The sequence below is a fragment of the Galeopterus variegatus genome, unplaced genomic scaffold (assembly GCF_000696425.1).
Source record: "Galeopterus variegatus unplaced genomic scaffold, G_variegatus-3.0.2 Scaffold3744, whole genome shotgun sequence".
NCBI classification, from domain to species: domain Eukaryota; kingdom Metazoa; phylum Chordata; class Mammalia; order Dermoptera; family Cynocephalidae; genus Galeopterus; species Galeopterus variegatus.
In genome coordinates, this window is record NW_007729855.1 from 24,550 (window position 1) to 36,451 (window position 11,902).

General features: G+C 35.4%; 1 protein-coding gene across 1 annotated transcript in view; it reads right to left on the minus strand.

Annotated features, from left to right (window-relative positions):
• Window positions 1-11,902, minus strand: part of LOC103601467 (collagen alpha-5(IV) chain-like) — a gene marked incomplete at its 3' end in the record, with an annotated part of 159,158 nt that overhangs the window by 20,823 nt on the left and 126,433 nt on the right. Inside the window, exons 7-17 of the mRNA XM_008585876.1 lie at window positions 10,834-10,887; window positions 10,456-10,482; window positions 8,638-8,718; window positions 6,889-6,951; window positions 5,043-5,078; window positions 4,915-4,956; window positions 4,683-4,775; window positions 2,921-2,974; window positions 2,768-2,824; window positions 2,460-2,504; window positions 1,220-1,273 (exon numbers count right to left, since the gene is read on the minus strand). Of these exons, the coding sequence (XP_008584098.1) occupies window positions 1,220-1,273; window positions 2,460-2,504; window positions 2,768-2,824; window positions 2,921-2,974; window positions 4,683-4,775; window positions 4,915-4,956; window positions 5,043-5,078; window positions 6,889-6,951; window positions 8,638-8,718; window positions 10,456-10,482; window positions 10,834-10,887 (606 nt within the window). The remainder of the gene's footprint in view (window positions 1-1,219; window positions 1,274-2,459; window positions 2,505-2,767; window positions 2,825-2,920; window positions 2,975-4,682; window positions 4,776-4,914; window positions 4,957-5,042; window positions 5,079-6,888; window positions 6,952-8,637; window positions 8,719-10,455; window positions 10,483-10,833; window positions 10,888-11,902) is intronic.

An 11,902-nucleotide genomic window follows, 5' to 3' on the forward strand; every position in this document is an offset into this window, starting at 1 on the left:
GTATTTTCCTATACATATATACTTATGATAAAGTTTAATTTATAACTTAAGCACGGTACTCCTGCACTTTGGGGCCATTATTAAGTAAAATGAGGGCTACTTGAACACAAGCACTGCAATGCCGCCACAGCCAATCCAATAACTGAGAAGGCTGCGAAGTGACTAACAGGCAAGTAGCCTACACAGTGTGGAGATGGTGGACAAAAAGATGATTCTCATTCCTCGTGGGACAGAGAGGGGAGGCACGAGATTTCATCACACTATGAATGGTGGGCAATTTGAAACGTTGTCTATTTCTGGAATTTTCCATTTAATATTTTTGGAGCACAGTTGGCCTCAGGTAACTAAAACTGTAGAAGGAGAAACCACAGATAAGAAAGGATTAATGGTATATATAAACTCCTTTTAGTTTAAGGAGTTACTGTGTCCTATAACTTTACTTAGTTCATGAAAAAAAAAAAATCCTGTTCTTTGAGTATTTGCAAGCTCCCTTTATTCTAACTGTGCCTTTTAGGCCAAGCTACGACTTGGATCTAGTTTAGGGATAAGCCACCCTCTGTGTACATTCAAGTTTATAACACCTTTCCCTCCTTGCCTGAAGAACAAAGCTTTTCAGTTTGGTTTTGATACAAAGCAATTAGAGGCCAGAGAAACTGGAGGACTAGATATTTTGTGACCTGCTAAAAATAGGGTAATTGTGCGGTTCACAGAATTTTTTAAAGTCATTTTAAAATAGGGAACTAAATAATTGAGTCAATTAGACTGCATTGGTCCAGCGAGAAAAAAAAAAAAAAAGACAAAGAATTAGCCATAGACTTACAGACAATAATTGCATACAAAATGGAAATGTTTAATGGAGACATTCTAAATTCACTGCTATCAGCCCTTTTAGTATGAGGACCTCACTAAAATAGTGCTGAATCCTCTTTCTGGAAAACAAAAGTTTTGCCAATACATGCTCAAAGTAAAGGCACTGACTTTTTGCAATGGAAATGCTAAAGGTAAACAATTCTTCATGTATTTCCACCACACGGACTGTGATTTAGGGCAATGAAAGAAAACTTAGAGCATATGGCATAAAAGAAAAGGAGTAACACCAAAATGACAGATAAAGAAGGCATGTTTTAGATACAAAAGCTAGTTATTTATAACATTTTTGGGAGAAAAGCAGATATTTATTACAATAAAACCAGTCACTTCAAAGTATTAAAATTCTTACCTTTTCACCGTCCCTTCCTGGTTCACCAGGGTAACCAGGATCACCAGGCAAACCCTTTAAAACATAGAAGACAGTATGACATCAGCAAAAAAGGTAGATAAGGACCTCCAAAAATCCTCTCCTCCATAGAAGCAGTGAGAACACTGACAAAAATGGTCAGTCAGAATAACCTTTTAAGAACTGGAAATTAACCAAAACTTGCCACAATCTAAGCAGTTTTTTTTTCAAGAGAGAGAGGAAAAAAGGCTGAATCCTGGGAAGAACACAAGAACACAGAACTTTGTAGCATTTTAACTTGCTCCATTTCCATCACCCTTCTTCAGCTCCACAGTAACCCTGACAATCAGTAGCTCACAATCAAGCTGAAAACCAGCAGCTTAGCAGCAACTGAAGAGGAAAGAACAGGACTGAGCTCCTTCAAAGCCCCATTCCCAGAGAACTGTCATTATTTGATCAGCCTGATGCTTTGCAAAGAGACCCCACTTGTAAGGCTGTCTTTATTTGACCTGACTTGGGTTCTCCCAGTGCAGACAAAGAATAGCCTCTTTTCCAACCCCATCCCTGGGAATTCGTTGAGAACAATCAAAGGCAATTATTGAATATTATGGCTGCCTGAATCACCAATTGTTCCAAAAGAAGCCAGAAACTGAGGCCCTGAATTTACCTCTTGTTACACTATTTTATAATTTAAACTTTTTTGTGAACCAAAGTTTGTAGGCTGAGGACTGCCTGTTTAGTAAATCATCTTGAAATCAATTTATCTGATTACAGTACTTCTAACTTTTTGTCTTGTTAAGAATTATCCTCTTCCTTTGGAATGGCCTACAAATTTCATCAATTCTTCTGTCTCTGAAAACCTCTTCTAATGCCTACTGTGGATATTTTGATACTGAAGCTGCTTGAAATAATGTTCCTGGACTTGCATGTTTTTATTTTCCTCTTTTTTTAGTAATTACAATTACCCACCAAAACTTTTACTGAGAAAACTTATTTTCATACCGAAAAACTGTATGTGAATGTTTATAGTAGTTTTATTTATAATAGCCCAAACCAAAAACAACCAAAAAATCCTTCAATGGGTAAATAAATAAACAAACCTTGATATATCCACACATCAAATAGTACTCAACAATAAAAAGGAATGAAGTACAGATATGCAGTAAAATGCATTATGCTATGTGAAAGAATTCTTATTCAAAAGGCAACTAGTTTGGGGGTGAAAATGTCCTCAGCTACTCACTGGAATTCCTGGCTGGCCATTCTCTCCATCTTTGCCTGGTTTACCCTATAGAACACAAAGAAATGATGGGGCAAGAACATAGTTTTGTTAGTTAGAAAGTATGAGGTTAAAGAACTAACAAGCTTTATTGCTGCACTGCACTATATTAAGTAAACATTTTGGACTTTAATATTATAATCAATAAGTATGTCAGTAGTGATATTCTCAGGCAACGAAAGTAGGATTTAGGAAGAAAGAACAAAATCACACACACGCACACACACTTAGAATTTTTCTGTATAAACAGCATTAGTCGTCATAACACTTACTCTTTTGCCTGGTTCTCCTTGTTCACCCTTCTCACCTTTCACACCACCTGGAGGACCCTGCACACAAAAAAGTAGTTTCACATTGGTTCACTGCATACTGTGTATCAATACCAATTTATATTAAATGATGCTAAAGCATTTTAGGTTACTTACTGGAGGACCACATATCCCTGGAGATCCAGGAGGCCCTCGGTCACCGGGAAGTCCCTACCCAGTTGCAGAGGAAAAGAAAAAAAATGTTAATATTGAAATATACATTCTCTTTCTAACTACTAGATCTAGCTAGGAACACTTTTTTAAAAACTGATCTACAGACTCATGTATTATAATCAAAGATAATAGGATGTTTCCAATTCAAAGTTGAACTCTGCTTGCAAAAGAACCTAGAGCCACCTTTGCTCACTTCAGTTAGTTTCTAGTGTATACACAAGCAAAGCTTTGAGGCAAATAATAAAACAACACTTAAAATGAAAATATTAATGATTTTTTTTAATTCTTATAAAATATTTTATAAAAACAAGAGTACCTAAAACTAGGAGCTCAATTTTCATTTGGGGGCCACATAGCACACACACATTTTGGCAGAGAATTAAATGGTCCGATCCATATTGACTGTAGAATTTCACTACAATTTTCCTTTATTCTTAACTTTCTTATTGCCATTTATATGAAACAAAAATGCACACACCCTGTTTGTTTAACAGTAGGCCAGTATGCTATAAAAATAGATTTGATCCCCTCATCTACTTTAGTAGAAGCAAGGTATCAGATTTCCAAATACAACAAAGGCTTATAGAGTAACATTATCTTCCTCTTTGCACATCAGTAAAATATAGAGAACACAGTCATCTAAGACAATGACAATCTACCTTACCATGAACAAATTTTATACATGAATGTATTATTCAAACAGCAACAAATGGAAACAACTCAAATGTCTACCAAATGATGAATGGGTAAACAAAATGTGGACTATCCACACAGTTGAATATTATTTAACCATAAAAAGGAATGAAGTACTAATACATGCTACAAAATGGTTGAACTTAAAAAAATTGTGGTAAGTAAAAGAAGCCAGACACAGAAGACCACATTTTGTACTATTCAATTTATATGAAATATACAGAACAGACAAATCTACAGAGCCCAGAAGTAGATTAGTGGTTGCCTAGGTCTGAAGAGTTTGGAGAGAAAGAGGGAGTGACCAGTAATAGGTATGGAAGTTTGTGGGGGAGGCTGATAAGAATTTTCTAAAATTAAAGTGTGGTGTTGATTTCATGATTTTACTACCCTGTGAATAAACTAAACCAAAAAATTGAATTGTATGTACACTTTAAACTGGTGACTTGTATGGTATGTAAATTATATCTCAATAAAACTCCTTAAAATTTTAATTATCTCGGGCCGGCCCGGTGGCGCACTGCTACAGTGCACCGTTTGGGAGCGCGGTGGCGCTCCCGCCGAGGGTTCGGATCCCACATACAGACCGGCCGCTCACTGGCTGAGCGAGGCATGGGAGCAACACCGAGGGTTGCGATCCCGTTGCCGGTCCCAGTCCGGTACGGGCGCGACACTGAGGGTTGTGATCCGTTGCCAGTCACGAAAAAAGACAAAAAGGAAAAAAAAAATTTAATTATCTCAAATCCTTGTTATTTTAAAAAATCCTCATATATAACCATTATTGTATCTCATAATGCATTCTGACAGAATGCCACTTCCATAGCAAGATTTTTTTAGGTTTTTATTTTATTTTTCCCAGGCTCGTTGAGGTATAATTGACAAATAAATATTGTATATATTTAAGGCGTACAACGTGATGTTTTGATATATATTCACATTGTGAAATGATTACCACAATCAAGCTAATTAACATATCATAGCAAGATTTTCATTGACTTCCTCCCTACCTACTCACCCGATCTCCTTTCTGAAACTCTACGTCAATTGGTCTTTTCTGTTCACTGATCTGCCCAGGTGGCCCAGGTGGGCCCTGAAGACCTTGCTCACCCTGTTTGCAAGATAAAATAAGGCAGTGACATTTCATAATCTACCACAGACAGTAATATAAGAGAAGGAAAAATATAGTTTAAATGACTATGAAAGGAGAAAGCTAAGAGCTGAAAAACCAATTCTTTTCATTTACTCACCTTTTCACCCTTGGGTCCCTGGAAATTTAAGCCCATATTCCCCTGAAGAGAGAGATTTCAGTTTAAAATCTCATTGACAATAAGAAAAATAATCCACACCAAATAAAAAATATAAAGAAAAAAATTACCTTTGGTCCCGGAAGTCCTGGGGGACCAGGAGGGCCCTAAGATTAGAAGACACAGAAAAAGGGAAAAAATGTTATATTAATAAATTTATTTGAAAAATTATTTGGTTTCATATAAGGACTGAAAAAGCACTTCAAAATAATATTTTTCTGTTTTTTCCCTCATTGCTTTTTAGTCAGAGACACAAATTAGAATTGATTAAAACAAACTAGATGAATATGGAGACTTCTGGTGACAGAACAAGAGCGAGCAGAGGAAGAAAATTAGGATGGGTACAGGTAGAGGGGTAGCACCAGTGCCACAAATCAACTAAAAATCTAACCTCAACAAACATATCAAACTCCTCATATCAGAATTATAAGTAATTTACGTACCATAAAACAATTAATTCTCACGTTCTAAAAAGCATGTGTTTGTTTTTTAAGTACTGTTTTATATTTATGCAATCTTACTTTGTATATTTGAGAATGTTTCAAGGTTTGAAAAATTAAATAAGCATTTGTCTGCCCAAGTATATCACCTCTTAATCTCAATGGACCTATTTATTTACATATTTTACCTTGGTGGCATTTCTAAGATTTCGCCCCACCTGTCAAATCAGGGTTAATTGAAGGAACAACCAAAAGTGTAGAGCCAATCGGCTAAGTGACCACCACACAGGTTAAGGAAATTCAAGGTGTAACAGCACTCCCAGTGTAAACCAATGTTTTAAAGCGGAGTTAGGAAAAAGTGCCACAGTCTAGAGTCTCATGCTTCACAGGAGGTCTCCAACTAAAACGAACTAAACAAAATGGTTTTCTAATCTTTTCCCAAAGAGTTCAAGGAAAACAGAAATCACAGATTTTCTGACAGATTCTTCCAGTATTTACCAAACATTATTTCCTTCTTTCTAGAGTAGAGGACCATTTGTCACACACAAAAAAATATACAATCTATAAAGGTATAATGAAAACTGTCACTTAAATATAGGGTAGATAAGAGAGAGTGGCACATGAGAAAAATACAGTTTTCTTGCCCTTTTAAGAGGGCAACAGCAAAGCTCTGAATCCAAAACACGACTTGAATAAAGTCTAAGTACTTTATGGGTCAAAAATACTTAGAATTTAGTAGAGTAGAAAATAAGAGTGACCACAGAAGTAGTAAAGTAAGAGAACTGGTTGCACATTCAGGGTCTTTAGAAGTTTTCAGTTCTCTCCTGGGGTACACAAGTGTATGATCCCAATGCAGAGTGATCACTCCTTTTGTCAATCCTACTGTTTTGTCCCAGGCCCCTAAGGAATGAGAGCTGATTTTTGTGTGTGTGAAGCCCTGTTTTTGTTCTTCTTAAACAAAAAATAGTAGTTTGAAGAAACATGTTTCATCAAGTGACTATAGAACTTCCTTAGAACATTTTCTAAGATAGCCAGAATTGACTTTAACACTGACACACCAAGAGGCAACAAACAAAATGCTTTATTTTAAATCTTTCCTTTTTTTTTTTTTTTTGACTGGTAAGGGGATCGCAACCCTCGGCTCGGTGTCGTCCACACCACGCTCAGCCAGTGAGTGTACCGGCCATCCCTATACAGGATCTGAACCCGCGGCCTTGGCACTATCAGCACCACACTCACCTGAGTGAGCCACGGGGCCGGCCCTAAATCTTAACTTTTACGTACCTCATTTTTTTATTTATAAATGGAACTATTACTTAGAATGCATATTGTTCAGCATAACATCATAAAATTGCCCTTACATAAGAAAATTATAGATTATGAATATTGAAAATGCATTATACTTTCAAGAATTATAAATAATATTTGTGAACGAAGTCAGAAAAAAAGAAGAAAAAAATTACAGAAAGAAGCTTACCATCAAACCTGGTGGTCCTGGGGGACCTATTGGTCCTGTTATACCAGTGGGACCAGCAGGGCCCTGTTATAAAGGGAATAAAGAAAAAGATGAGGGAAAAAAAGCCTTTCACTGTAGCTTACAAAGAACAAATGGATGAAATTTAAACTTGAGTTGTCACTGGAAATCTCTTTCAATTCTATAATTCTGCAGAATTTTAAAATGCAGAGGAATAAATAGATTAAGTAACTGTAAAGAAATTCAATTAAATAGAATGAATGCAGCTTTCAGAAAGTTTGTTTTACAGTGGTAGATAAATTAGGACAAACACATAATTTGGGAAATTTACAAAATAAATCAATAAAGGTGGGCATTTAGTGGGGTTTTTAGGTGAGAAATGGGAGGGGAAAGGTAACTTCTCTGATTTTAAAATAAATAAGATTAACGAGAAAAATGAAAATTAGAATAACTGGGATAAATGAAGGGAATGATACAAGTGTTATGAAATATAATTTAGCACCTTAAAAATTGAAAATTTGCTTGTCCGGCAATCCAGCAATTCTATGCTTAGGTATAAATCCTGGATTGGTTTGTAACAAAACAAATTTTAGTATGTTCACAACCACATTATATGGAAGTGAAACTGAGCAAACTATAGCCTTATGCGATAATATGGATGAATCTTAACATATCAAGTACAAAAAAAAAAAAGTTACAGAAAACTACATGAATATTACATTATTTTTATACAGCAAAACTAAATATTCTATTGTTAAAGATTGTTTAGATCTCTATTGTTTAAATATTCTATTGTTTAGAGATATGTGTAATAAAGCTATTTTTAAGGAGCAATGGAAAACTCAGGATAGCAATTATATCTTGGGGGAATGCAGAAAGATATGATTGCCAAGAAAGACACAGGTTGATTCAAAATTATTTGTAGTGTTCTAGTTCTTAAATGTGTAGTGTTCATAGGTGTTCATTTTATAATTATGCTTCATAACATACATATATTTTGCATGTATTTTGTTGTATTTTTAAATATTACATAATAGGAATTTATAAAGGGCAAGATTGAGCAAATTTAAGGGAATATGGATGGGTGATGTCAAGGAAGGAATGAGAAGGTAAATAATGAAAAAATTACCCATCATTGTATCTTAGTGATCAAATAGAAAGTACTGATTTTTATCGTTGGCAAATGAATAAATTCTCATGAAATATAAGTCCCAAGAAATTGACCTCCTTACCTGTAAATACTCAAAAGGCATTGGTGTTTCTATATGTGTTATCTGTAAGCTAACATAATTTTTTCTTATGATTAAATTTGATGTTCACCATGCATAAATTATATTCCTTCTGCCTTCAAAATATGTTCATATGCTATGCATAATTGATAGTGTTATAAGTAATGTCTTTTTAATAATATCTTAATTTGGAAACAAATGATTTTTTTAAACCAGACCATTTACAGGGGACCCCACTATTGCCCACAGCACAAAAATAAGAATATAGAAGCCTATTTCTGCTGCCAATCCCCCAAACAAAAATTTCCATGGAAACTTTATAGAAAGGTAAAAGAACAAAGCAGATTATTAAAATTCTTCCCAATCCAGATTGCTTTGTTTTCACATAGAGGGTACATTCAATATCTGGCAAACTTCAGGTGATGGTTTCTATGACTAAAACAAAGGGTACTAAAGGTTGAAGAGTTGCTGTAATCTTCTAACTTAATCAATATAGCAAAGAAGAAAATCACTGGATGCTTACTTGTATTCCAGGAGGACCTGGATATCCTGGATTGCCCTTTGGTCCTGGCAGTGATGACATAATTATACTACCTGGTTCCCCCTAAAAGAAACCATCAATGGAAGTTGTAAGTAACAGTTATTAGACAAGAAAACTGGCAAGAGCACAAAAAATGATCTGAGGATTCAATTTGTCATGTAAACGTACTGAAAGATTGGGTCATCTCAGTAATTAAAATGAGTAAATTTCACTTTTAAAGGAAAATAAGAAAGCTGCCGGAGTACCCTGAAGTACAGTAGATTTATTAAGAGCCTGTGGTATCTTCACTTAATTATTCACTAAAAATAACTTGTTAAATATTAAGTATTTGCTAAGAATTGTATTAGGTTCTGGATACTCAGTAATAAAGAAGATAAACAAGATCTCTGTTCTCATGGAGCTAACAAAGTAATGAGAAAATACAGATCATGACATGTAAACAAATAAGATGACAACATGTTCTCTCGAGGGCCATGAAGAAAAAAAAATATGGTACAGTGAGTGATAAAGAAATAGTAAAGAAAATTAGTTAATTTGGGGCAGTAAAAGAAGGGCAATTCATGAAGGTAACATTCAGGTTGAGACCTAAAGGAGTCAGTTGGGTGAAGGTAGGGAGAAGAGTGTTCGGCAGTGTAAATACTATGTACAAAGGATCCAAAAAGCAAAGAGTTTGGCACATTGAAATAACTGAATGTGGATCGGTGAATCAGTAAGTCAAAAGAAAGTGGTTTAAGATAAGACTAAATATAGGCAGAGACAAGAACATACAGGTCGTATAAGCCATGGAAAAAATATAAACTTTATCTTAGATACACAGTGGGAAGCCCTTGAAGGTTTATAAGCAGGGAGATTAAATTATTAATTTACATTTAAAAAAGATCATTCTTGGTTGCTTTTTAGAGAATAAATCAGGTTTATTCTGAGAGACTAGTTAAGAAGCATTGCAGTAGTCCAGATGAGACAATATGGTTAGAGTGGTGAGGGTGGAAATGGAGAAAAGCAGATGAATTTAAGATCCGTTTTACAGGCAAACTTAATAGTATTTACTGATAGTAGAGAAAGAGGATGTGTGTGAAGAAGTAGAAGGTGTAAATAGTAACTCTTAGGTTTTGATTTCATGTAAAAGAATACATAATGCATAGCAATGCAAATTTAGACATGGGGAGCCAGAGGGAGAAGAGTCAGGTTTATTTTTGGGGGGGTAAGTTAGCTTGGAACGTGTTAATTTGAATGTCTCCACTTTTGAGTGGAGATGTCAGGGAAGTAGCTGAATACACACATCTAACTCAGGAAAATTCTAATGTGGAGATACAAATGTAGGTATTCAGTAATCAATAGTATGGGCATCAATAATATTGTTGAGCATAGAAGAGAAGGAAGGGTCAGGACTATGTCCTAATGCTTGCTGGATAGACTGGAATGAGGCTGCATAGAAGAATGTGGAATAACCAGATATACAGAAAAAAAATCAGGAAAGGGTAGTGTCACAGAAGCCAGGGGAAAGAGAATTCTAGAAAGAATAGGTTGTCAACTGTATCAAAGTGTAATAAAATGAGGATTGAAAGTGTCAGAAAAGAAACTTGAGTCTGATACACACAATTGCAAGTGTATTAGCACACAGAAGGTATTTAAAGCCAGGGGAACAGAAGAAACTACTTAAGGAGAGCTTGTAAGTGTGCACCTGCACAACTTCTAGAAGCATACATTTTAAGACAGAAGTCCAAGTCATATCATATTGAAGCTGCAGACTTGCCAAATATTTTACTCAAAATGTTTACCTTCCCAGCATAAGATGCTTACCTTCATACCTGGGATCCCAGGAGGTCCCTATTATTAAAACGACAAGGGATTATTTTATATGTATAAGAGGGGAGCAAGCAAAATAAACAAACAAGCAAACAAACAAAAAAAAACACCCCAATGCTTTCTAAATAGAGTACAAACTGAATAGGACTGCTGTAGAGTCATTTCTGAGTATGATATAATTTAGGATACTTAGAGATGACATTTATATTAAATACCATAGAATCCTTGCTTTTGCCCAGCAGAGAGCTATATTACCAACTTCTTTTTTAAAAAATCCTTCACTACCGCTCCATATGAATGCATTGCACACTCTCTACACTTCTGCTTCTGTTAATTACTGTGTTCATTATAATCCAAACTTTTATAACTTACTGGAGGACCCTGTAAACCAGGAAAACCGGGACTGCCTGGAAATCCACGTTCTCCCTAGAAGGAGTTAAAAATAAAGAGCATGGAGGAACAAGAAACAAAGAATAACTGTACCAACATACAATGACTCATTGAAAAGATTTCTGTAAAACCATTTTGAAACAAGCCTGATTGCCAAAAATTCATTAGCCTTTACTTTCCAATTACTTCATTATCAACTATCCGTATCAATTCAACCTTCTAAGATAGTTTTATCCCTACTCATCCATCCCAATCAGAAATAAAGAAAAAAATCTTCTAACCCAGTCATTTTCTTCCGACAATTCCATTTTGAGACAATCACACCACAGATTCTTGACCATCATAACATTTAATAGTTAATGATTTGCCCCGATTTCCTTCCCATGTGTTATATAGATTCTTATTTTAACTGTCGTATTGCATTTTTCTTTTACTGTAAACTATTTCAAATTATTTTTGTAAAGAGGAAAAGATGGTTAGAAAGAAGGCCATTAATATCACCAAGAGGACAATAAAAGCAATGCTTCTAACAATTGCAGGTCATTATGTTTTCTAGGACCCCAATTTTTCTCACTCACTATTGTAAAATACTAATATGGACATTTGGTTTAGAAGACAAAAGCTGAAATTGCTGTAGAAGAACTCCAATGCAACCTCCTTTCAAATACCTATATGCCATAGTAATCCTGGAAACAACCTTGTCAAAAGGTTTAAAAGAGTAAAATTACTATAGCCTTTGAGTTATTGTCCAATACCTCTCTCTCCACCACTTTTTACACATGGACGAAGTAGGCCCATAGAGAAAGGAAGTGGCCTGCACATCACTTTAGAAGACAAATAAAAAACAACCCATACACTGTGGCTCTACCTTTAGTGTTCACTCTTTTCCTTAAATATTAAGAAAGATAAGAAAACCATTTACTCTAAAAGTAAGCATAATAAATCCATTTAATTTGTTTAAAATATGTTGCTCAAGGGCCGGCCCGGTGGCGCACTGGATAGTGCGCCGCTTGGGAAGCGCGGTGGCGCTCCCACCCGAGGGTTCGGATCC